This window comes from Pleurodeles waltl, chromosome 9 (assembly GCF_031143425.1).
Source record: "Pleurodeles waltl isolate 20211129_DDA chromosome 9, aPleWal1.hap1.20221129, whole genome shotgun sequence".
NCBI classification, from domain to species: Eukaryota; Metazoa; Chordata; class Amphibia; order Caudata; family Salamandridae; genus Pleurodeles; species Pleurodeles waltl.
In genome coordinates, this window is record NC_090448.1 from 456,479,348 (window position 1) to 456,506,802 (window position 27,455).

Sequence of the window (27,455 nt, forward strand, 5' to 3'; positions counted from 1 at the left end):
TGCCCAGAGCTCCTCCAGTGTGCTCCAGACCTCTGCCATCTTGGAAACAGAGGTGCTGCTGGCACACTGGACTGCTCTGAGTGGCCAGGGCCAGCAGGTGACGTCAGAGACTCCTTCCGATAGGCTCTTACCTGTGTTGCTAGCCTATCCTCCTTCCTAAGGAGCCGAACCTCCTTTTCTGGCTATTTAGGGTCTCTGCTTTGGGGTATTCTTTAGATAACGAATGCAAGAGCTCATCAGAGTTCCTCTGCATCTCTCTCTTCACCTTCTGCCAAGGAATCGACCGCTGACTGCTCTGGACGCCTGCAAAACCGCAACAAAGTAGCAAAGACGACTACTGCAACCTTGTATCGCTGATCCTGCGGCCTTCTCGACTGTTTTCCTGGTGGTGCATGCTGTGGGGGTAGTCTGCCTCCTCTCTGCACTAGAAGCTCCGAAGAAATCTCCCGTGGGACGACGGAATCCTCCCCCTGCAACCGCAGGCACCAAAAGACTGCATCACCGGTCCTCTGGGTCCCCTCTCAGCACGAGCGTGGTCCCTGGAACTCAGCAACTCTGTCCAAGTGACTCCCACAGTCCAGTGACTCTTCAGTCCAAGTTTGGTGGAGGTAAGTCCTTGCCTCCCCACGCTAGACTGCACTGCTGGGTACCGCGTGATTTGCAGCTGCTCCGGCTCCTGTGCACTCTTCCAGGATTTCCTTTGTGCACAGCCAAGCCTGGGTCCCCGACACTCTAACCTGCAGTGCACGACCTCCTGAGTTGTCCTCCGGCGTCGTGGGACCTTCTTTTGTGGCTTCGGGTGAGCTCTGGTTCACTCTTCTTCGTAGTGCCTGTTCCGGCACTTCTGCGGGTGCTGCTTGCTTCTGAGTGGGCTCTTTGTCTTGCTGGACGCCCCCTCTGTCTCCTCACGCAATTGGCGACATCCTGGTCCCCCCTGGGCCACAGCAGCATCCAAAAACCCTAACCGCAACCCTTGCTGCTAGCAAGGCTTGTTTGCGGTCTTTCTGCACGGAAACACCTCTGCAAGCTTCTTCACGACGTGGGACATCCATCCTCCAAAGGGGAAGTTCCTAGTCCTCTTCGTCCTTGCCGAATCCACAGCTTCTACCATCCGGTGGCAGCTTCTTTGCACCCACAGCTGGCATTTCCTGGGCATCTGCCCACTCCCGACTTGAGTCTGACTCTTGGACTTGGTCCCCTTGTTCCACAGGTACTCTCGTCTGGAAATCCATCGTTGTTGCATTGCTGGTGTTGGTCTTCCTTGCAGAATTCCCCTATCACGACTTCTGTGCTCTCTGGGGAACTTAGGTGCACTTTGCACCCACTTTTCAGGATCTTGGGGTGGGCTATTTTTCTAACCCTCACTGTTTTCTTACAGTCCCAGCGACCCTCTACAAGCTCACATAGGTTTGGGGTCCATTCGTGGTTCGCATTCCACTTCTAGAGTATATGGTTTGTGTTGCCCCTATACCTATGTGCACTCATTGCAATCTATTGTGACTGTACATTGCTTGCATGGCTTTCTATTGCTATTACTGCATAATTTTGGTATTGTGTACATGCATCTTGTGTATGTTTGCTATCCTCATACTGAGGGTACTCACTGAGATACTTTTGGCATATTGTCATAAAAATAAAGTACCTTTATTTTTAGTATATCTGTGTATTGTGTTTTCTTATGATATTGTGCATATGAAACCAGTGGTATAGTAGGAGCTTTACACGTCTCCTAGTTCAGCCTAAGCTGCTCTGCTAAGCTACCTTTTCTATCAGCCTAAGCTGCTAGACACCTCTTCTACACTAATAAGGGATAACGGGACCTGGTGCAGAGTGTAAGTACCCCTTGGTACCACTACAAACCAGGCCAGCCTCCTACATTATCGCTTGTGTGAGGGGGAATTTAACATCTCCACAACAAGTTATAATTTGAGAGACTGAAATTGCATAGGCTAGGCAATTCCTGGTCTCATACCGCAACAGCTCTGTTCATTCAGTTCCACATAACTTCTAACTGAAAGCATATGAAATGCTGGACGAACGAAAGGGACAGGAGTTCCCTTCAGTAAGCATGCTATATTCGAGACCCCCACATTGCAAAGGCCATGAAGGCTGGCCCTTTAGGTAGTGTGCAAAGCTAGACACACTGTGCAGGGGGTCTAGGCAACCACATGTTGGTTTACAGGGGTAAAAACTACACTAGCTAATGCTGTAATATTTAAGGTAGGTTGGTCGAGCAGTTGGGTCAATCTTGGAGACATGAAAAGCATTTGTTATATTCACAGTATCAATCTTGCAACTCACATACTCAAAGGAATAGCTCAATACCAATTTATAGTAATACTTCATATTTTTAAGTATTTTTTAAGATCAAGATTTTCAAAATTGGTGAAGTACTTTTTGAGATATGAATATTTGAAGTTAAATAAAAAAAAGTATTTTTGTGCATAATTATGCACCATAGGAATCAATAGAAGATCACCTTTAAAAATACATATAAAATCGAACAATTAGTTTACCAAGTTCTTTTTTTGCAGATTGGTCGAGGTCCTCCGTGGACAGTGTGCAAGCTGGAGAAGTTCAGGTGGCTTCCAGTTCCGACAGGAGCAGCGGGAGAAGGTCTCTGGAGCTTGTGTAGGGCCACTGTGGGGGACCACCTAGAAAAGCCCTAGACAGTTAAGTTTAAATATGGTTCCTTGGGGTCCCTTTGAAGTGTTGTGGTCGCAAGGGGTGGGGGACCCTTGGAGCACAGCAGGTTCTTTGGTGCAGGGCACAGGGCAGCCGGGTGCACAGTTAATCTGTGACCCAGGAGCTGTGCGTAAGGATGCCCTCTGGAAATGGAGGTAAGTCGGTTCAACGGTCGTCTGCAGGACAACGGCGGCACACTGGCGGGAGGGTTCAGGGTGTTTCTGAAGTCCCTCGACGGGGGCTTCCTCCTGGTCCTTTTTCAGCCCCAGGCAGGCTGTTATTTTTGGTGTCCGACGTTTGCTGACCAATACCCAGGGTATTGGTACGGTTTGACCACTGGAGGGCACAGTGCCACCAAACTTGGCACACTTGCAGTGTTTGTCCTCCGGGATGTTGGTGGGTGTCATTTGGTCCAGCTGCAACTTCTGGTTCTGGAGTTAGTGGCTGGTCAGTGAAGTGACCCTCACTGGCTTGCTGGTTACTTCCTGTTGTAGAATGGTACCTCCACTCTGGAGGGAGTTCTAAGGCGATTTCCGAAGCCTGGAGGTCCTCTGCGGTTCTTTAGAGTTTTTCCAGTTGTCCAGCAGCTCCTCTACGGTGAATGTGGGGTCCTGGGTGCAGCAGGTAGGGGTTGCCACCTTTCCTTTTTGCAGCAGGTCCACAGTTCTTTGTTCTTGGATCTTCTTGGTGCTGGTCTTCTTTTGCCCATTGAATCGGATTTCCTGGTATAGGGGTACCCACTAAATACTGTATTTGGTAGACGTTTTAGTGGGAACCTGGTAGTGACCAATGGATCACCTACCTTTGGGTGGCTACACCCATTACAGTGACCACTTCCTGTGGGAAGGGTCACTTCCCTATCCCTGATTGGCTATCTTCCTTCCATCCAAGATGGACGAAGATGAAATGGAGTGCCCACCTCGCAGACAACACCTTAGGGGTAGTGCATGCTAGGAAGGGCCACTCCCCCTACTCTGAGTTTCCCACTGTTCGTTGCTCCTGCCAAAAGTGGAGGTTTGCATGGGGGTTACCATCTGCTGCTAGTAGCAGTCCTGTGGGTGGAGTTTCAAAGCTGATTAGCCCTTTGAAGCTCACCACCAGGGCAGTGCAAATTCCTGAGGGAGGAGTTGTTGGCACCTCCAACCAGGAAGGGCTTTGTTCTACAAACCAGAGACAGATCTCTCCCCACAAGGTTTGTAGATTGGGTGTCTGGTGGTGGCAGGCTGGAGAGGACCAGTCAACAACCATGCCAGGGTAGTGAGCTTTTGCAGGGAGCACCTCTAAGATGACCCCTGGATACTTCTTATAATAAATCCACCTTGGCACAACCGTGATTTACCATTCGGAGTGGTTTCATACCAAACAACTGATGGTTCAGAGAGGCCATCATGTTGCAATGAAACTCGTGCTGAACAGTGTCCAGCACATGTATTTTGAAATAACTGCTCTGTTCACTCACTATGTCCCAGGTTTGACAAGGACACAGTCGGGGCACATTGCTCATGCAGCTATGCCCTCACATACAATATAGTGCACCCTGCCTAAGGGCTGAAGGTGTGCCAGAGGGGTGGCTTACCTGTATGGTATGCAGTGTGAAGTGGACAGGGCACACAGGTAGTGTGCTACGTCGAGTTTGTGTTTTAGGTTTGCACCAGGACACCCAGAAGTCAATGAAAGGGCTGGGTGCACCTGGATGAATGGCCCTAGAGGGTGGCACAATCAGTGCTGCTGCCCTCAGGGGCCTACCCTTAGTTCCCCATGACCTGGATACTCAAGTACCTTTTACTAGGGACTTATAGTGGTAGCTACAGGTGTATCCAATTCTGCCAATGAATCACAACAGTTTTAGGGAAAGAGCTCTGGCCCAGGGAACCTGGTTAGCAGGGACTCTAGGAATTATTAATTTATAGGCTACTTCATTCATTAGGGAAAAGTATAGGGCTGACAATGTCAAAAAGAGGCCCTTTTCTCACAATACACCCCCCGCCCCCAAACGAAGTTGAGACTACCCTTTCCCTAGTGAGTCTTCATCATCTAAGTATAAGAACCTGGAAAGGCCATCTGCATTGGCAGGGGCAGTCCCAGGTCTGTGTTCCACTTGAAAGTCCATCTGAGAGGCCTGTGGTCAGTCTGAACTATGAAGTGAGAGCCAAACACTTATGGCCTCAGCTTCTTCAGGGCCCAAACCACAGCAAAGGCTTCCCTCTCTATGCCACTCCATTTTCGTTCCCTAGGGAGTATTTTCTTGCTTATAAAAGCAACTGGCTGGTCATGTCCATCATTTTTCTGGGAAAGGACAGCTCCTATCCCCATTTCAGAAGCATCTGTTTGGACTATGAATTGCCAGGAGTAGTCTTGTGCTTGTAGGACTGGGGCAGAGTACATAGTATTCTTCAGAGTGTCAAAGGCCTTTTGACAACTTGCTGTCTAGTTAACCTTTTTGGGCATTTTCTTGGAGTTTAACTCTGTGTATGGGGCAACTATAGTGCCACAGTTCTTCAAAAATCTCCTACAATACCCAAACAAGCCAAGGAATGCCCTGACCTGTTTCTGGGTTGTGGGTGCTTCCTAAGCCAGAATGGTCTGAATCATGGGTTGGGGGTGGTACGTGGCCTCCACCAACCAGGTGGCCCAAGCAAACAACTTTCCCCTGCCCTATCTGCCACTTACTCACCTTGATAGTGAGGCATGTCTTCTGCAGAGCATCAAGGACCCTCCCTAGGTGGATCAGGGGATCCCGCCAGGTGGAACTATAGACATCTATGCCATCCCAATAAGATGCACTAAAAGATTCCAGCCCATCAAGGACTTGGTTCACCTACCTTTGAAAGGTGCATTCTTTAGTCCAAACGTCAGAGCAGTGAACTGATAAGGCCCACTTGGAGTACAAAATGCTTTTACACCTGGGGTCAGACCAATCTGCCAGTACCCAGATGTCAAATCAAAGGTACTAAGATATTTGGCTGCCCCTAGTCTCTCTATGAGCTCATCAGCTATTGGGATTGGGTGTGCATCAGTTTTTGTCACAGAGTCGAGGCCCCTGTAGTCCACATAAAACCTCATTTCCCTTTTCCCTCCTTTGGAGTGAGGTTTGGGGGATAAAACTACTGGGTTAGCCTAGGGATTCACAGAGGGTTCAATGAGAACCAAAACCAGCATATTTTTAACTTCTGCCTGAATAATCTCTCTGACATGGTTTGACTGCCTATAAATCTTATTCTTGACAGGGAGGCTGTTACCAGTGTCCACATCATGGGCAGACCAGTTTGTTTTTCCTGGGGTCAAAGAGAATAATCCAGCATACTGGATGAGGACCTGCCTGCAAATAGTTTGCTGTTGTTCTGTGAGGGTGTCTGATAAGACCACTTCACCCAGAGAACCATCTTGAGGACTGATGGAGAGGAGATTAGGGAAAGGCTCCCTCGTCTGTAACCATGAGCATGGTCACATCAGCTCTGTCATAGAAGGGCTTTAGGTGGTTGACATGTATGATTCTCCTTGGGTTTTTGTAACTGCCTAAGTAAACTAGATAAATGACCTCCCCTTTTCTTTCAAGAATAAAATAGGGCCCAGACCATGTGTCCTGCAGGCTCCAACACCCAAACTTTCTGCCCTGGTTGGAACTTCACCATAGCAGATTTCTGGTCATACCAGAGCGTTTGCAGCTCCTGGATGGCCTCAAGATTTTTGCTGGCTTTTCCATGTACTCAGCCATTCTTGAATGTAGGCCAAGCACAGTCCACAATATCTTGCCTGGGCTCTTTGAGAGGCTTCTCTCAGCCTTCCCTGACAAAACTTAGTGGTCCCCTAACAGGGTACCCACACAAAAGTTAAATGGAGAAAAACCTACTCCCTTTTGCAGCACTTCCCTGTAGGCAAACAGCAGGCAAGGAAGCAGGACATTCCATCACCTTCTGAGTTTGTCAGCGAGTCCTCCAATCATGCCTTATAGGGTCTGATTAAACCTCTCAGCCAGTCCATTTGTTTGAGGATGGTATGAGGTGGTGAACTTATAGGTCACCCCACATTCCTTTCACATGTATTTAAAGTATGCAGACATGAAGTATGATTCTCTCTCTGATACTACCCCCTTAGGGAACCCTACCTTGGTGAAGATACTCAAGAGAGCTCTGGCAACTGCAGGTGCAGTAATGGTCCTAAGGGGTATAGCCTTAGGATATCTAGTGGCATGATCCACTACCACTAGTATGTATCTGAGTCCTGATGCTGTTTGAGGGTTAAGGGGGCCAACAATTTCGACCCCTGCCCTTTCAAAGGGTATCCCAACAACAGGTACTGGCATTAAGGGGGCCTTTAAGTGCCCATCTGCTTTGCAAGTGGCATGGCAGGTGGGATAGTACTGACAAAAATCACTCACCTTTTTGGCACATTCCTGGCACTAAAAGTGGTTAACTAACCCACTCCAAGTTTTGTTTTGGCCTAGATGCCCATCTATGGGAATGTCATGCGCTAGAGTGGGGAGGAATTATCTGAACTGCTGGGGTATTACCATCCTCCTGGTTGCACCAGGTTTGAGGTCTCTGGTCTCAGTGTACAGGATCCCCTCCTCCGAATAAACCCTGAGGGTACCAATGGCATTCCCTAACACTTCCTGTGCAGCTTACTGCCTCAGGCCTTGAAGAGTGGGGCAGGTCCTCTGCCCCTGGCACAGATCTTCCCCAGAGGGTCCCCCTGAGGCCAAAAGCTCTTGGTGGTAAAGCCCAAGCTCTTCAGCCTCGGTTTCCTCCAAGTTGGGTGGCTCCTCATCCTGGGAAGAGGGATCCTGATGTGGGATCTGTTTTGAAGCTGGTCCCCCAGTCTTCTTGCCTTTTCTCTTGGGAGGCTGTCCCACTATTTCTGGATCCCTAGATCCAGCTCTCCTTGTTCTTTCTGAAGTTTACTCTGTGCCTTTGTCTTGACACATGCCCATTCAGGGATCCCTAGCATTGCTGCATGGGTCTTCAGTTTTACATCAGCCCAGGGGGAATGGTCCAGGTCATTTCCAAGCAGGCAATCTACTGGGATGGGTGAGGACACAACCCCTTCTTTATGCCCTACTACCCCAGTAATCAAAGGTTATCATAGCCATGGAATGGAACTTTGTCTCATTGTCAGCATTGGTGACAGGATAAGATTTCCCTACCAGGAACTGATTTGAGTGAACCAAACGCTGAGTTACCATGGTAACACAAGCTTCTGTGTCTTCTGTGTTTCCACTTTCTCCTCGTTAATCAAAGGGTGCTCTCTGTATTTGTACTTATTACTCGTCCAGACAGCACAGGATAATTCTAACCCACCCTCAGTGACCAATGTTGCCTCTGTGGGGTCACTGACATGGTCAGGCCACACCTCTGATCCCATCTGTAGATGGGCAACAGCGTTTATTGCAGGTTGACTAGAGGCATTCTTTTTGTTTTTATAGCTAGTCTCTCCAGTGTGTGTCCTTTAGTTTTGCAGTCATGGCACCAACCCTTGCTGGGATCCAAGTGTCTACCTTTGGACCCACCCATAGACTGTTAGGGATCTCTGGGCCCACCCTCTTGTGCAGGTTTTTGGGGACCTTGAGAAGACTCTTTGTTATTTCTGCTTTGCTACCATCTTTCCCTTGGGGGCCTCTTTCTTTTGGTCTCCCCCACCAGCGGTAGTTTTGGTCACCCTTGTCTTGACCCAATGGTCTGCCTTCCTCCCCACTTCTTGAGGGGAAGTGGACCAAGGTCTACCAGATGTTGATGTAGCCTATCATTGAAACAATTACTCAGCAGATGCTCTTTCATGAACAGGTTATACAGCCCATCATAATCTTGCACCCTGTTTCCAGCTCAGCAACAACGCAGCATTTTTACTGAATAGTCCACAAAGTCTACCCAGGTTTGGCTCTGGGTTTTTCAAGCCTCCCTGAACTTCAATCTGTACTCTTCAATTGTAAATCTAAAGCCCTCAATCAAGGTGCCCTCCATGAGGTCACAAGATTTAGGATCTGCCTCATTCAGTGTCAGGAGCCTATCCATGCACTTTCCTGAGAGTAACTCCTACAACAGTGTGCCCAAATGTTTTCTCAATTTCCCATTCAATACAGGTTGTTTCAAAGGCAGAAAAACATTTGACAACAACATCCCCTTCAGTGAAGGGAGAGGCAACTCCTTTTAGGAGCTTCGTAGAAGAGGAACCACCTTTACCACTATTATCCAAAGGATCTTCTTCACCCACCACAGATGCATCATCATCTTTTTCAACTGGGGGATTATCTTTTTCGTGCTGGGCCACCAGAAACTTAAGTTTCTCTGCACCGGGGCTTTTTCCAGTACAAACTTGGTACAGCCTGCAGTCTCTCTCTAAGTGGTCATAGCTATATGCCTTATAAGGTTCCAGGTTGAGCTCCTGAGTCTTGGTCTCTGCATCTGTCATTTTTATCTTACTAAAGTTGGGACCTTTTTAAGAATTTAAAACCCCGTTTTTGGATAGGCCAACTAAAGTAAGGACTTTTCAAACTTTCTGCTAAAGTTGTAGGGACCTAAACAGAGTGCTAATAATTATTTTCGAAAAATTGCAAAAAATGGTTTGTCTATTATCAAAAATAATTAACTAAAGGCAATTTGGAGAGTTATCCGTGTGCTCACAAAATTGACGAAGTGGTATCAGCAAATGTAAAGTCTTTATCCCACCTAACTGTAGACTCTTGTTCGCTTCCACACAAAAAGACCTCTGTTTCACCATTCAGACACTTGAACTCGAAAGGCAACTCCCACTCTTCTTTAATAAAGCTATCTCATAGCCGCTCATATCTGCCTACATGAAAATGTAAAAAAAAAATCAAAAAACGGAAAGTGGGAATTGGCAGATTTATAAAGCCACGGAGCAGCCATACTGCTGAAGGACTTTCTGCTACTGTGAAAGGCAGCTTTTCCAACTTTTCTATGTCAAGCATGGTGTAACTAGCTTCCTTTTTAGCCACTGTCTGTTGTTCCCTGGACAAATTAAAAGCAGAGAACAAGCCACTACTGTTAGTATGCTTCCATTTTTTTTTTTTTAGAATCTTTAACATCAAACATACCTGCATGATGGAACGCAGTGGACTTTGTCCATGGTATAGAAGCGACATGTCATTCTGAATGATGTCAACTGCAGAAGACCCTATATTATTAAGGGTGTATATTCTGTTGGACAGAGTATTCATGCTATTATCGACAACTGCTAAAGCCTTTTCTGTGTTTTCCTTATCTATCTGCCTTAAACGTGCAGCCACTTCCATCTGAGAAAGCTTCCATATTTCATTGTAAATGGCAAACAGGAATTGTTTAGTGCATGGCTTTCTTGGACCTAGCAAGACATTTTGCAAGTCTACTTCCTCTGATAGGACACTTAGATGTTATTTAACTGCTGCTAAGGTGTTAGTCTCTAACCATTGTTGGCACAGTCTACCCCCAGTGTATGTGGTAACTATACCCAAGGATTGACCAGAGACAAAGCGATCGCCCGGCTGGCTAATCTTGAAACCAATTGAGGAATTAATAAACATGTTAATTACCCTCTGTAACGATTTATCTGGTAGAGATATATTCTAGTTGCAGATTCCTTACCTTAGAATTTCCCCCAGGGTCCGAATGGATTGGGAGATTTTTCTTTGAGCAGTACCTTTGCCCGTCATTAAGTGGTATTGGTTGACTCCGTGGGCATCGCTCGCGTTGTGGTCACCGTGATGTCGGGAGTCGTATATTGACGTCGCCTCAGCGCAGTGACATCAGTTCTTTTCTTTCCGTGCCACGCGCTGATCCGGGGAGATCGATTTTTGACCGACTTCAACACTTTTGGTTAGTTTTTGGTGCGTCAAGGATTTTCCCGAAGACCGGTTTCAAACCGTGCAAGGCTTGTCACCGCAGGATGTCGGTGACAGATACGCACTGGGTCTGATTGTGGGGCCTGGAGCATGACCATGACCCGATGTTGTGCTCAGAGTGGCGGCCCATGCACCCATAGGCCTTGAGGGTTCTGTCAAGCTTATGGTGACCCAGCACTCGACTCCACATTGATCCCGGTCTCACTCGAGGAAGGCCTCGAGACCACATCATCCTCCACGTCAGGTGTCTCAGGTAAGAAGAAGTCGAAGAAGAATAGGCATTGTTCGACTTAACCCGTTGCTCGACTGATGTGACGCAGGATGAGCCTCGATGCTCGAGGCCCCTATCCTTGGAGCCTACTTCTGGGTCTGCTCCGCGCCTCCCCGACTTTCCAGGAGACGGAGCAGCCCCTGCCCAACTGAATTAATTCTATGAGGCCATACGTCACATGTTTGGGCAGTCCAACCCCACCTTTGGTGCCTTCGGGCCCTGGGGGTTCAGCTGGGGGCCCTTCGGGTTCTGCGCAGGCGGCTCCAGCCCCAGCCACCAAGGTCCCCTCTGGATCTGCTATCGGATTCGTACCGACGCCGTTCGTACCTTCCCCAGTACTGGTTCGCCAGTCGATGCTCCCGGCGTCGGTTATGCCAGTCTGACGCCTGGGGGAACATTCTAAGGTAAGGAATCTGCAACTAGAAGTCTCTATCAGATAAAATGCGCCTGACACCCATTTGTGTCTATTGGCCACAATAACCACCCGCCGGAACTGGAAAGTGTGGAATTATAGGTCCTGAACCCAAGCATTCAGTTCTTTTCCTGTGATACTTAGGAATGATTGCTAATTGTCGAATTTGGCTGGTGTGGGGATACTGGGCAAAATCATTTCCTTTATTTTTGCTATCCCTAGGCAGGATGTTTGTTGTGTCATTTAAAAAGATAATTTGTACAGGAATAAGGCATGCCCTAAACAACGCTTCCCTACATGAATTTGAGAAATAAATGAATCTGAACAGATCAATTTAGTGTCAGTTAGTAAGTTCCATATTTTTTAAGGTGGTGATCTGAAACAATATGACTCTGCATTTGCAGTGTCATGCACAGAAAAGTAAGCACATTTGTCTATGTATCATTTAGGGCTCCCCACAGGTGGTGTTGAACAATGTTCCCACTGCGTGTAATTAAATAATGAACTATGTCTAGTTGCTTGGTGCAGATAGTAATGTCCCTAATGATTATAACAGAACATTTCTCCATAATTTGCTGTGTTCATGTACACATCATCACTTTCAAATACAGTGTAATCCTGCAACTCAGCAAGCACTGAATCAACTGTATGAACATTCCAGTCATCAAAAACAACACCAGGTATAATTACATCAGTCACTGAAATGTTGAATACATATGGAATTGTATAACGTCAACCGGTGGGGGTTTGTTTCAGGGAGCAGGGAAAAGGGATTTCATGATAATACGAACTGTCAACTCTGAAGTGCTGTGACATACATTTCCCTACACTTGCTATGTTCATCTCTTGTTAACCAATAAAATTAAGTTTACAAAAAAAAAAAAAGAAGTAGTGGTGGCATCTGAGGTTCAGTTTCGTATACCCAGTGGTGCCTTTGAAGTGGGGATGACTTCAAGGACAGGCCTTTGAAGTGCACAGAGGCCCTGCCCTTTCCACCCTTGCTCCAGACTCACTACAGGGTGTCATGCAGGACAAGTGGGAACAGGACACAGCCTGTCCATGTGTAAGTGAGGCTAAGTCCAGCTCCTCCCTCCCATCATGCCAGGGCGGCCCATCAAGTCACATTAAGCTCCCAATGTGTGTGTCTGTCTACGGGGTATACACAAAGCCCAGCTGTCACCCACCCCAGACATGGAATCAGAGACAGGCAGCAGGCACCAAACGGTTAAAATAAGAAAATAACAACTTTGTATAAGTGGCATTTTCAGAATAGGAAATTAAAATTCAACTTCATCATAAATTTCAATTTTAAATTTTGATTCCAGAGACACCAAACTTGAAAAGACTATCTCCTCAGATTTGGGAAGTACACTTATAAAATGTAATAATATCATCTCAATGTTATCATATTGGAGAGAGGGACCTTGCATTAATGAAAAACGACTTTGGGAGTTTTTCACTGCCAGGACATGCAAGACTTGAAAGTACATGCCCTGCCTTTTGAACACATTGCATCTCGCCCCTCTGGGGTGTCCATGGCCTGGAAAAAGGGTTATTTAACCAGGTCAACATGGCAGTGTAAAACTACACACACAGGCTCTGCAATGGCAGGCTTGAGAAATGGCTATGGGGCTGCTTAAATGGGTGGCACAATCAGTGGTGCAGGCCCACTAGAAGCATTTAATTTACAGGCCCTGAGTCCACAAACCACCACTTTACTAAGTATTTATAAATTAAATATGCCAATTGGGGATACGCCAATATTACCATGTTTATGGGTTAGAGCACAAGCACTTTATCACTGGTTAGCCGTAGTAAAGTGCACAGAGTTTTACTATCAGCAAAAACGAGGTCAGAAAAGTGGAGGAGGTAGGCAAAAAAAGTTTGGGAAGGGGCAGGATAGAACACCCCACAGATCTAACACTTCCCTTTACCTCAACCTACCATGTACCCCTGAATTCACTCTTACACGTTTACCAGTAATCACCTCTTCACCTCCTTTTCCCCTAACCATAACTTAACCCTTTTTATTTAATAATACTTGCTTTACTTTGTGGAGAAAAGTACTTCGCTCTAAATGATGCGAGGCACAGGTAAAAACTCATTAAAGTCACTTGCTTGCGTGGTACTTACAAATGAGTAAATGTTAAGTACTGGCTCTAACAGAACTGTCAGGGATAGAGCTAAATTGCTTAACCTCCTTAAGATTTCAGTTGGTCATGTTAAATTTGGGGGACTGGAAGAACAAATGAATGAGGACTTACTTGCCTCTCCATGCATATACCTTCCCAAAATCGGAGTTAAAGAAGCAAAATATTTTCACCCACAAGGACTAATACTCCAGTCACCAAATAGCTGCCCTGTGAGTTGAGCCCAATGGGAATGAAACCCACCATAAAACATATGTCGAAAGTGACTGAATTACTGCCTACATGAGCTCTGGCTAGCATTAACCATAGGCCATCTCTAAAAAGAACTATAAGGAGAGCAGGCTGTGCTTACAGGGACAAGAATATTTACTTCTGGTGACAATGCTTTGCGACTCTTCTCCTGGACCTTCTCTGGCACCAACTTAACAAAATAGTGACATATGGGATTCTTGATGAGCAAGCAGTAAGAAGTGCCCAGTATAAATATACATACATATTGTTATAAATATACCACCATGAAGTTATTTAAATTTTGTATTTAGTTCTAAAACTCAGTTTAAAACATTAGAGTGTAGAAAGATATGAATGAGGAGACTTACCTCTGTGACATTAATGGATAGATTAAGACTTGTGATAGTTTGAGCGTGCTCAGGAATACCAAACGAAATCTGCACTGGTTCAACCATCCGCTTTTGGCAATCTATCTACATTTATTCTGCAAAAAATAATAATTACTATAGTCTCAAAATTAGTTTGAAGCAATAAAAGAAATAGTGTCTAATACCAACAAATACATGTAGTTAAAAAAAACACTATTTCAAGAAAAGGTGGGGACCAGGAGTGCTTTCTGGTCCAGCATACATGCTCCTAAACAAGCAATTATATATAACCATTAAATGCAATTCCTTCCAGACAGAACAAACCGGGAGAAAAGACGGTAACCTGTCAGATCAACACCATAGGAGGAACCTGTTCCTATAGGAAGGTGAGCCCTCACACATCCAAATGGGTCTCATGCTTAATCAGAGGGCATGCTCCTTGTCAGGCCGGCGCTGCAGTGCCTGACAGGAACCCTCAAAGGGGCTCTTTTTCCGAGATCTTTTTTTCCAATTTTGTATGTGAAGTATGTGTGAAGGGCATGTAGTGTAAATTTGTGTGTTAGTGAAAAATATACAAAAAGAAGTGATCTGAAACTGGCCACGTAGTCCTCAATGTAGTTTTAATACATGAGTCTACTTGTCAAGCTAAAAAACGTGGTGGCTATCACTAGACAGTACAGTCTACGATAGCTATTAAAAAGGTCACAACCAAAGGAATCCTCCCAACGGGCGGTCATGGATGCACATAGGCATGGCCGGTCAGAAACAGCTTTACGTTATTTGTCTGCCATCTTTAATTGGTGCTCGGTCACTTCTGTGCATGGCAATGGTCGACTCATAATGTTGATTTCTGGTTTACTTGCATGCAAAAGTTAATAACTCACTGTTTACAGATCATGTCTTGTTACAGTCTCCAGTCATCTGACTACCGAAGGAATCCCTACAACACTCAGTCACGCATGTGCATTGTCTCAGCCGGTCGAGGACAGCCATCTTTGAGTTGCGCTTAGTTACTCTTGTGCATTGAGAAGACACACTCACAATGTTAAGTCTAAGGTTACTCATGTACGAAGAATAAAAGACTAAGGGCCTGATTCTAACTTTGGAGGACGGTGTTAAACCGTCCCAAAAGTGGCGGATATACCACCTACCGTATTACGAGTCCATTATATCCTATGGAACTCGTAATACGGTAGGTGGTATATCCGCCACTTTTGGGACGGTTTAACACCGTCCTCCAAAGTTAGAATCAGGCCCTAAGTTTGTTAAGTTCCCCATAGGTCTACCAATGTCAATGTGAGGCAGTACAGTAATGTAATGAACCAATCCCATTATTGAGCTATCATATTAGGCAAGGTACAACTTTTTTTAAGAGAGGGCCAACACCTCTAATACACTATGGTGAGATCAGGCTCTTACTAAGTGTGGTGTCGGACAGTGCAGTAGTAAGGCAGGTGACATGTTTGCCAAAGAACCCAAAGTGATTAGCTAGTTATTTTGCTAAATAGGATGTTGTAATTCAACCCACTCAAGGGGTGTGTGTGTGTGTGTGTGTGTGTGTGTGTGTGTGTGTGTGTGTGTGTGTGTGTGTGTGTGTGTGTGTGTGTGTGTGTGTGTGTGTGTGTGTGTGTGTGTGTGTGTGTGTGTGTGTGTGTGTGTGTGTGTGTGTGTGTGTGTGTGTGTGTGTGTGTGTGTGTGTGTGTGTGTGTGTGTGTGTGTGTGTGTGTGTGTGTGTGTGTGTGTGTGTGTGTGTGTGTGTGTGTGTGTGTGTGTGTGTGTGTGTGTGTGTGTGTGTGTGTGTGTGTGTGTGTGTGTGTGTGTGTGTGTGTGTGTGTGTGTGTGTGTGTGTGTGTGTGTGTGTGTGTGTGTGTGTGTGTGTGTGTGTGTGTGTGTGTGTGTGTGTGTGTGTGTACACCTCCAGAACCGTCCACCATACATCGTCAGAGGAATGTCCCTCAGTCAAAAAATGTGTATACATCTTAGTGGTCATTCTCTTACACCGGATATTACTACAGTGTTCCACGATTCCTGTCTTGACCAGTTTTGTCGGTTTCCCTATATGTATATCTCTTATTACAGGGACATGTGACTACATATATACAGTTTCTTGTGTTGAGGTTTGTGTGGGAACTTTGTTGCCTAGCAAGTTTGTCTGTGAGTTTCTCCTTTGTTGCAGTTTTGAAAGCACAAACTGCACATGACCCATACTGGAAATGTACTGTCACCAGGGTTAAGTTCCACTATGGTCCCTGTTCAGTTCAGGTGGAATTGCGTGCTCATATGTGTACCAGCATATCTTTTAGATTGAAGGTTGGATGCCTACAAGGGGTTGACCAAAGGGCCAGGCTCTGCGGCCAGCCCACGCCGTGCACGGCCAAAGGTCAAGTGTGAATCTTAGAAATTCACTGAAAAAAGAAGGTTAGAGTAATGTTATATTTAGGCTCTGAATTTAAACGCACAAACCCATAGAAAATCAGCTGTTAGAGTTATTTCAAGTAACTATAACTCGTGCCCTAAGTTAACTATAAATTGTGAAAGCTGTGCACGGCGGTAGCACATCAATAATTTTACTGCAAATGTTGCAGTGATAAGATCAATGATACCATAGAAGATTTAATGAATAATGTAATATGGGAGGTAATTAGCTGTGCATAGCGAGGATGTGAGTTATAGTAAGTAGGGCATGACATATAGTTACTTGAAATAGCTCCAATAGCTGAACTTTTATGGTTTTTGTGTGTGTAAATTCAGAACATAAATATTACGTCCCTCTAACCTTTGTTTTTTTCAGTGAATTTCTAAGGTTAACACAGGCCTTTGGCCCTGCATGGCATGGGCTGGCCAAAGGGCCAAGCCCTCCGGCCAACCCCTCATAGGCATCCAACCCCATGCACAGTTGTGGACAAGGAGACTAGAAATAGTTAAATCTCCACCAAACAACGGTTCTTCCTCTTAATTATATGTCATAAGTGCTTATTTGTTGGACCTGGCATCCTCAACTCCCAAGACTAGGGTTATTTCTACTTTATATGCTTTGATTAGAGCAGATAATACAGTCCCCCTTCCATACCTGAAACAACAATGGGAAAAAACCTTTAACAGAGATATCTCTGAAATAGAATGGGAACGTATACTACAGAACTCACCTAAAGCTTCGCGGAAAGCCAGATTTAAACTGATTAATTTTTATGTCCTACATCAAGCCTACCTTACGCCCGCCCGTATTAACAAATACTTCAGCAACACCACAGAGTGTTGTCCAAGATGTAGGTTAATAGATGCAGAATTCAATCACATGTTTTGGGAATGCCAAACACTGACATCTTACTGGTCTGAGATTTGCCCAAAATTATCCCAGATACTAAGTAGGACTGTGTCATGCTCAATTGACACCTGCCTCTTGCACGCATTTACACATTCCACTAAACATAAAGCCTCAGACAGATTCCGAGACTTAGCCCTAACCCTGGTGAAAAGAGAAATAGCCAGCAACTGGAAAAATCCTGTGGGCCCTAAACTAATAAACTGGAAAAATGAACTACTTAAGTGGGCTACTGCCGAAGGTACTCTGCTACAAAAAGAAGCCAGAACTGGGATCAGACCTCCTGAAGTATCAGATAACTGGGAATTAATCATGGATTCACTAAGAACCGAACTAACCATACAGCACTCCCCCGACACTCCATAGCCAAGTCCAAGTTGCCTATACAAACACACAAAATCATTCAGCTCTCAAAAACAGAATATAGCCCTCTCATGGAGAAAGTCAGCTGACCCCTACACATTCAAATAACCCCCAGAGACTCAATTAAGTTAATTGAAAGTCTCCAGCTTTCCTATTGCAGATGTAATATCATTAAATAAGTACCCGGACCGAGGGGTTAGGGTGGGAATGGGGAAGAGGGGGGGGGAGTTGGATTTTGATGATACCAAATAAATAATGTTTACTAAGAATTAATCTCTACCAGTTTAAGTGCGCAAATAAATAAATAAGTCTAATGTGTTATACAGAGAGATGTGAAGAAGGAAGTACAGTGTAAACTGCTTTGAATTGTTCATAAAATCAATAAAATCTGGTTAAAAAAAACAAACAAATAAGTGCGTATTTGTTGGGTCGAGACGTGCTCATATTCCTCTGCAACAAGAACGCATCTCAAAATTCGGTGGGAAACAAGCTGAGGGAACCTTCTGGTAAGCTGTCCATCATCCTGGAAATAGCCGGGAAGAAATTGCACAGCACTTACATACATGTGGTGGAGCCAAACAAGTGGGGCTTCTAGGTCCTTTTGCATATTCATAGTGGTCAAAAGAGAGAAAGATGAGCTCTATTCTCAACAGATGATGACAAAGAATCCACTTGTTAAGTCACTACATAGGATTGTACAAGCGAAAGAGCATTCATGGAAACACATCCATCAAGGATTTCAGATAGGTTTTCAAATAAGACTGCTGAGAAAACATAGTGGCTTTGCGGGGGAGAGAGCCTCAAGGCCCCCGCGGTCCCTGTTGGCTCCCCGTCTCCAGAGGGATCAGGCATTGCTCCCGCATGCAAGGAGCTGCTGAAAATGCTGCTCCGTGCGTGAGCAATCCTTTTATCCACTCCCAGCAAGCGGAAGCAGTTTTTCTCCTCCCACCCACTGCGAGCGGGCTTAGTCAACTCTTGCTTAGCGGGAGCGATCAAAGCTTTTGCCAAGTGAAAGCAAACTGCTATCTCCCAAATGTGGGAGCCGACCCTAGGGGGTGGCAGTCCCCAGGGTCATTAAAGGTTCCTGTTGGAGGGACAAGCAGGCCCCTCCTTTCAGTTTGCTTGGGTTCACCCCGGGGGAGGTGGTGGTCCATGGGCTGAATATGGCCCGAGAGGAGGGGGGTGGCACGGAGCACACCCCCACTCCACTCCTTTACTTAGATATGTTGCCCCAGGGAGATGGAGGTTCCCGGGGCCTACAAGGCCACTAAAGTGGTTCAGCACGTCCCCCTCCAAGTTATTACTTAACCTGTGGGACATTGGTGGTCCCCATGGTTCTAAAGATCCTGTGGAGGGGTGTGAGCACTGCACCCCTCTAATATTTAAATAAAGCCCAGAAGGGGGGGGAAGGTGTGTCCCCTCCCATCTTTTTTATATGTGGCATTGTAGGAGGCTGGCTCAGTTGATGGTGTACACCTATGGTGTGGCAACCTATACTGAGTCCAGGGAACCCTTAGTGTTAGTGCTTTGGCGCCTAAATAACCAAAGCTCTCGAGGGGTAGCTGTGGAAAGCAGATCAGGCTTATCAAGCACTTACAAAACCACAGTAGTCAGTGATGTTCCCACAAGAAAGAACCACACCAAGTGTTACAAAAATAAAGTATTCTTTATTATAACACTAGCACTATCCTAATATTGGTATATCTCCATTTGGAGATATCTACACACAGAAAATGACTTAGAAACAAACAGGAAAAGCATAGGAATACATGGGACCCTATGGGGCAGGCAAACCATATACTAAGAAAGTGGTATAAAACTGAATATGCCAAACCAAGGTAAGTGTGTTAGGATCACAGGGGCTGGGGGGAGTACGAAATCCCCCAAGGTTAGTAACAGAATTCCCCCAGGTGTCCGTGTGCAGAGGTGTTTATCTAGCAGGGTGTCCCGTAGACTAACACAGGACCGTCGCGATTGGAATTTCCAGGATTCAGGACCCTTTTCAGAGGACCCCGAGGAATCCAGTTAGCACAAGGAAGGTTCAATAGTACCCCCATCTGTGGATACCCAGGACAGTGAAGTGCCTACACCAAGTAGCCCGGGTGCATAGGGGTGAAGTGACGTTGGAATTCTTCGTTGGAGTCAATGGGAGCCTTGTTTCTCGAGCTGTTGACGCGATCCGTGAAGGAGGTTGGAGGAACCCAAGGGCGGATTCCAGACAAGAACAACCTGAATAAAGTGGACAGTGTCCAGACCACTCTGAGATGTCCAGACGTTGCAGGTAGGAAATGCCCCCCCCCTTCTTGAGGAGAAGTTCCTGCAGGTCCGTGAAGGAAGGAGTACAGCTGCAGAGTCCAAGTGATGCAGGAAAATCCTTGGAGTCACCCATGAGCTGTTCCACATTGGTCACCGGATTGCAGAGTGGTCAGTGGTAGGCAGAACCACAAACAAGCACTGGAAAAGCAGGAAGAAGATGCAGGGAAGTTTGCAGGAATTTGGGGACCAGGAAGGTCCCAACGACTCAACGGGAGTAAGGGCTGGCCCTCAGCAAGCAGGATAGCCACGAGGACCCATTGGCAGCAGGAACAGGGAGGCACAGAGAGACCTCACCAGCAAAACAAGCAAGGACTCCCACACCGCAAGAGCTGCAGGGTGGATGCTGTTCTTGGAGTTGAAGAGTGCTGGTGGCTAGGGCTTCTTGGAGCTTGAAGGACTCCTGGAGGAAGAGTCAACATGCCTTGGTTGCAGCAACAGACGGAGTGCACAGGGGTTCCATCCCAGTGGCTACAGCAACGACCCACTGTCTCCCAAGTTGGATAGAAGACCAGAAGGACCAGGAAAGAGCCACAGAATCACCACCTGTGTAGCAGAGAATTTAGATGTTCGTAAGCCAGCAGGATCCACCAGCCGGTCGTCATCGCTGAGTTGCCTGCGAATGCAGGGGAGTGACTTCTTCACTCCAAGTGCGATTTCTTCTTGCTTTCGTGATGCAAACGGAGACCTTGTGACTTGGGAGGATGCACAGCCACAAATGTTTTAGAATTCTTGAGGTAGCTGGAGAAACAGTATTGCAGTGGGAGCCCTCCCAGCTGGATACAGTCTTGTTTCAGGTTCCTAAGGCAGGCCAGCAGTGGTTTTGGATGCCAGGTTACAGAAGTGTCTTGCAGAGAGTTCCTTGTAGAGTCTTGCTCGACGAATCTAGGGACCCACCCTTAGGGGAGCCTTTAAGTACCCCTAAAAGGGGGTTGGACACTATCTGCAGAGACCCACCTATCAGAGGGGGTCAGGGACATAGCCTAATTGGCCTAACCAGTCAGATGCTCCCAGGGGGCCTCTGTCCATCTTGTTTCCAAGATGGCAGAAACTAGCAGCCAGGGGGGTGTTCCTGCACTGGTGCAAACCGGTTTACGCAAGGAGGGCACCAAATGTGCCATTCAAAGCAGTCTGGTGGTGCTATGAGGCAACCCCATCCCAGCCAAGAGACCCCTAGTTCTAAAGGAGAGGAGGTTACACCTCTCTTCTACAAGAAACAGATTGTTCTGCTTTCCCCTGCTCAAGTTAAGCTCACAAGGAAGGGGGCAGACCAGTGTCTACGATCAGCAGCAGCGCGGGCTGGCATGCAGATCCTGCAAGGCCGTACAGGCAGATCTGGGGCAGCCTCTAAGGAATTCACAAAGTACTTGGTATCATGCAACTAACACTGGTATCAGTGTAGTTGCATGATTTCAACATGGTTGATACCAAACATGCCTAGATTCGGTGAAGCCATTATGTAGATGGACTACTCCTGTTGACCAGTGTCCACTATAAACCTTAAAATGGCCTCTCCGCACTTCTAAAGGCCAGATATTGGCATCTGGGGTTTGTAGGGGCACCTCTGTTCATGCAGGGGTAACCTCAAACTCAGGACCCTCCACCCTGCAAGCCTTTTATCTAAGATGCCCTCTGGGTGCATTTTTCAATACATCAAACACTGGCATCAGTTTGGGTTTATTGTGCTGAGAGGTTTTATACCAAACTTCTCGGACTTCAGTGGAGCCATCATGGAGCTGTGTTGTTCGTAATGACAAACTCCCAGCCCATGTACTTTATAGGGCCACACTGCACTTACAATGTCTAAGAATGGACTTAGACACTGTAGAGGCATATTGCTCATGTAGCTATGCCGTTGCCTGTGGTATAGTGCACCCTGCCTTAGGGCTGCAAGGCCTGCTAGAGGGGTGACTTACCTATGCCACAGGCAGTGGTTTGTGGGCATGACACCCTGAGAGGGGAGCCATATCGACTTTGTCTTTTTCTTCCCACCAGCACACACAAGCTGCAATGTCAGTGTGCATGAGCTTGGAGAGTCCCCAAGGGTGGCATAATACATGCTGCATCCCTTGGGGACCTTTCCTGGCCACAGGGCCCTTGGCACCATGGTTATCTTTTACAAGGGATTTACTTGTGTGCAGAGTTGTGCCAATTGTGGGAACTGTAGGAAGCTGGTCTGGTGTGTGGAGAGTACCTAGGGTGTTGTCACCTTATAACAGGTCCAGGTATCCCCTATTAGTGAGGTGAAGGCAGTGCCTAGGAAGCCATGGCTCCCTAGAGGTAGCTCTGGATCAGCAGCCAAGACTTATCTAGGAGACATGCAAACCTTATGCAAGACCACTGTAGTCACACAGCACTTACACACATGAAAGAACCACACAGTGTTATAAAAATAAAGGTACTTTATTATAGTAACAAATACTAAAAAACTGTATAGGCAATACTCGACTAGTAGGTGAGTAAAAACACTTATGTACACATTAGAAGTCAGGAATTAGCATAGAAAACAGCGAAATAGCTGAATAAAATGGAAACCTTAGGGGGCGACCAAACCATATATTAAGTAAGTGGAATGCTAAAGTCAGTCTCCCACGCAAGGAAGTGGAATCTGTAGAGGGAAGCTGGAGGGCCTAGAAATCCCAAAAGCTAAGTACCAGGGTGCCCCCCATTGACCAGGAGAGAAGAGGTAAATACCTGGGTTTTCCCCAAACCCACAGGTAAACTTTGGAAAAGGACTGTGCAAGACCCAAGCAGCCTGGAAGAAACCAAAGGTGGATCCTGACAGAAAAGGAACTGCAAATGAAGGGGACCAAGCCCAGTTTGAGTTGGACTGTCCAGTTGGGACAAGAGCCACTACCCACCACTCTGGAGATGCAGGACCAGGTCAACAGTGAAGACCAGGAGGCGGCTATGCAGCACAGGAGCAGGAGAAGAGTTCCAGGAGTGATGCAGTCCATGTTCCACATTGGAAGAAGAGTTGCAGTCAGTCAGTGGTTGGAAAAAACACCTTGGCAAAGTCAAAAGTCCCAGATGAAGAGCTGCAGAGCTGCCAGGGACCAGGAAGTTCTAGGGGGACTCAACCCATTGAGAGGAGTCCCAGGTGACCCTCAACAGTGAGGAGAGTCAGAAGTAGAGAATGCAGCCGTACAGGAAACTCACAGGCAGCAGGCACAGGAGTCGCACTGAGGCCCACTCAGCACACCTGGGGAGGAGTCCCACGTCGCTGGAGCAGCAGGCAGGAGACTGTGCTTTGTAGGGAAGCGTGCTGGAGGCTGGAGCTACACGAAGCCTGAAGATCCCCTGGAAGAAGAGCCAACAAGCCTTGGTAGCTGCAAGAGTCGCCATGCACAAGGGTCCTGTCCTGCAAGGTGAGACAAGGTCTTACCGTTTCCCAAGTTGGAGAGCTGGTAGAAAAGACCAAGGGGACCACTTAAGACTAGCACCTGTGTTGCAGGATCCACACAGTTTTGCAGGAAAGAAGATCCAGATAGCCAGTCGACGTTGCAGTTGGTGCCTGCAGATGCAGGGGAGTGGCTTCTTCACTCCAAGGGAGATTCCTTCTTGCTTCCTGTCCAGGCTGAAGACTTGTCGCCCTCAGAGCATGCACACTCAGGAAAATGTTGCAGTTGCTGGAAGGAGCCAGAGAAACATTGTTGCAAGGTGTGGTCGTCTCGGGAGTTGCAGTCTTGTTGGTTCCTGAAGTGTCCAGTTGCAGTTCCAGTGGCCAGGTTTAGAAGTAAACGATGCAGAGGAGTCCTGGTGGAGACTTGCACATCAAATCGCGGGACCCACCCACAAGGGAGTCCCTAAATAACCCTAAAAGGCGGTTTGTCCACCTTGCACAGTGACCACCTATTAGGAGGGGTCTCGGACATCACCTGCCTGACCTGGCCACTCAGATGCTCCCAGGGGCCTCTGCCCATCTTGGATTCAAGATGGCAGAATCAAGTGGCCACCTGGAAGAGCTCTGGGCACCACCCCTGGGGTGGTGATGGACAGGGGAGTGGTCACTCCCCTTTCCATTGTCCAGTTTTGCACCAGAGCAGGGACTGGGGTGCCTGGACTTTTACAAGCTGGTTTATGCAAGGAGGGCACCAAATGTGCCCTTCAAAGCACACCAGTGGCTTGGGGAGGCTACCCCTTCTAAGCCATGTAACATCTATTTCCAAAGGGAGAGGGTGTTGCCTCCCACTCCCAAAGGACATCCTTTGTTCTGCCTTCCTGGGCTTGAGTTGGTCAAGCAGCAGGAGGACAGAAACCGGTCTGCAGGACTGGGAGGAGCAAAGCTGCGGATCCTCTAAGGAGCCCCCAGAGTGCATGGAATCGTACAACCAATACTGGCAACAGTATTGAGGTATGATTCTGACATGTCTGATACCAAACATGCCCAGGTTCGGAGATACCATTTAGTAGCTGGACACCGGTTGTGACCTGTGTGCAATACATGGGTAAAATCGCTTCCTTGCACTTACAAAGTCCAGGAATTATGGAGCTGCAGTTCTTAGAGCTCACCTCTGCTCATGCAGGGGTGCCGTCACACACAGGTACTTGCACCCTGCCCTCTGGGCTAGGAGGGCCTGCCATAGGGGTGACATACAGTGACCTGGTGCAGTGACCTGTAGTGAAAGGGTGCATGCACCTTTTCACGCAGGCTGCAATGGTAGGCCTGTAGACGCATTTTGCATGGGCTCCCATGGGTGGCATAATACATGCTGCAGCCTATGCGGAACCCCTGATGCCCCAACGCCCTGGGTACCTAGGTATCATATACTAGGGACTAACACTGGGTCACCAGTATACCACTGTGGGGTGTGCCAAGTCAGGGACAACCGAGGGAGAGAGAGAGCACAGTCACTGGGGTCCTGGTTAGCAGTATCCCAGTGAACACTGTCAAAACCCACTGACAGCAGGTAAAAAGTGGGGGTAACCAGGCCAAAAAGACGGCACTTTCCTACAGGAACAATAGTACAGTTTTTGGGAAAGAACACTGGTGATGGGGCCTGGTTAGCAGGATCTTAGAACACACTCAGTCAATTCAGCATCAATATCAGGCCAAAAGTGTGTGTGTGGGGAAAGGGGGGGGGGGGTATGTGCATTGGGGGGTAACCATGCCAAAAGGGGCACTTTCTTACACTTTGCATTAGGAACACTCCATAGAAGTCAATGAGAAGTGGCTACTAACTCTGGAACGTGACTGGAGGCTGCTTTTCTTGAGAATTAAGCGGTTTATTCGATGTGTGTTTGATGTGTGTCACTGGGATCCTGCTAGCCAGGACCCCAGTGCTCATACGTTTGTGGCCTATATGTGTTCCCTGTGCGGTACCTAACTGTATCACTGAGGCTCTGCTAACCAGAACCTCAGTGTTTATGCTCTCTCTTTGCTTTAAAATTGTCACTGTCACTAGTGACTAATTTTACCAATTCTCATTGGCACACTGGAACACCCTTATAATTCCCTTTTATATGGTACCTAGGTACCGAGGGTACTGGGGTTCCAGGAGATCCCTATGGGCTGCAGCATTTCTTTTGCCACCCATAGGGAGCTCAGACAATTCTTACACAGGACTGCCACTGCAGCCTGAGTGAAATAACGTCCACGTTATTTCACAGCCATTTTCACTGCACATAAGTAACTTATAAGTCACCTATATGTCTAACCCTCACTTGGTGAAGGTTAGGTGCCAAGTTACTTAGTGTGTGGGCACCCTGGCACTAGCCAAGGTGCTTCCACATTGTTCAGGGCAAATTCCCTGGACTTTGTGAGTGCGGGGACACCATTACATGCGTGGACTACATATAGGTCACTACCTATATGTAGCGTCACAATGGTAACTCCGAACATGGCCATGTAACATGTCTAGGATCATGGAATTGTCACCCCAAAACCATTCTGGTATTGGGGGTGACAATTCCATGCATCCCTGGGTCTCTAGCACAGAACCCGTGTACTGCCAAACTGCCTTTCCGGGGTCTCCACTGCAGCTGCTGCCAACCCCTCAGACAGGTTTCTGCCCCCCTGGGGCCTGGGCAGCCTGGTCCCAGGAAGGCAGAACAAAGGATTTCTTCTGAGAGAGGGTGTTACACCCTCTCCCTTTGGAAATATGTGTGAAGGGCTGGGGAGGAGTAGCCTCCCTCAGCCTCTGGAAATGCTTTGATGGGCACAGATGGTGCCATCTCTGCATAAGCCAGTCTACACCGGTTCAGGGATCCCCCCAGCCCTGCTCTGTCGCGAAACTGGACAAAGGAAAGGGAAGTGACCACTCCCCTGACCAGCACCTCCCAGAGGAGGTGCCCAGAGCTCCTCCGGTGTGTCCCAGACCTTTGCCATCTTGGATTCAGAGGTGTTGGGGCACAATGGACAGCTCTGAGTGGCCGGTGACGTCATAGACCCCCTCCTGATAGGTGGTAACCTCTCTTAGTAGCCAAGCCTCCTTTCTCAGTAGCCAAACCTCCTTTTTGTGCTTTTTAGGGTCTCTCCTCTGGGCTATTCCTCAGATAACGAATGCAAGAGCTCACCAGAGTTCCTCTGCACTTCCCTCTTCGACTTCTGCCAAGGATCGACCGCTGACGGCTCCAGGACGCCTGCAAAACCGCAACTAAGTAGCAAGACGACAACCAGCAACATTGTAGCACCTCACCCTGCCGGCTTTCTCGACTGTTTCCTGGTGGTGCATGCTCGGAGGGCTGTCTGCCTTCACCCTGCACTGGAAGCCAAGAAGAAATCTCCTGTGGGTCGACGGAATCTTCCCCCTGCCAACGCAGGCACCAAACTTCTGCATCACCAGTCCTCTGGGTCCCCTCTCATCCTTACGAGCGTGGTCCCTGGAACACAGGAGCTGGGTCCAAGTGTCTCCCCACAGTCCAGTGACCCTTCTGTTCACATTTGGTGAAGGTAAGTCCTTGCCTCCCCATGCCAGACAGCAAACCTGTGTACTGCGTGATTTGCAGCTGCTCCTGCTTCTGAGCACTTTTCCAGGACTCACTTTGTGCACAGCCTAGCCTGGGTCCCCAGCACTCCGTCCTGCATTGCCCAACTCGCTGAGTTGGACTCCGACGTAGTGGGACCCTGCTTTGTGGCTGAGTCGACCGCTGTCCTCGGATCTTCTAAGTGCCTGTTCCGGTACTTCTGTGGGTGCTGCCTGCTTCTGCAGGGGCTCTCTGAGTTGCTGAGCGCCCCCTCTGTCTCCTCCTCCAAGGGGCAACATCCTGGTCCTTCCAGGTCACCAGCAGCACCCAAAATCCTCAAGCACGACTCTTGCAGAAAGCAAGGCTTGTTTGCGGTATTTCTGCGTGGAAACACTTCTGCATCCTCCAGCACGCCGTGGGACATCTTCTGACCAAAGGAGAAGTTCCTGGCACCTTCTGTTGCAGAATCTTTGGCTCCTTCCACCCAGAGGTAGCCCTTTTGCACCTTCATCCGAGGTTTAGTGGGCTCCTGCCCCCCCCCTGGACACTTGCGTGACTCTAGGACTTGGTCCCCTTCCTTTACAGGTCCTCAGGTCCAGA

General features: G+C 47.6%; 1 protein-coding gene across 1 annotated transcript in view; it reads right to left on the reverse strand.

Annotated features, from left to right (window-relative positions):
- TDRD9 (tudor domain containing 9) overlaps positions 1-27,455 on the reverse strand; it is a 2,107,755-nt gene that overhangs the window by 634,433 nt on the left and 1,445,867 nt on the right. The window contains exon 26 of the mRNA XM_069207577.1: positions 13,952-14,056. Coding sequence (XP_069063678.1) covers positions 13,952-14,056 — 105 coding nt within the window. The remainder of the gene's footprint in view (positions 1-13,951; positions 14,057-27,455) is intronic.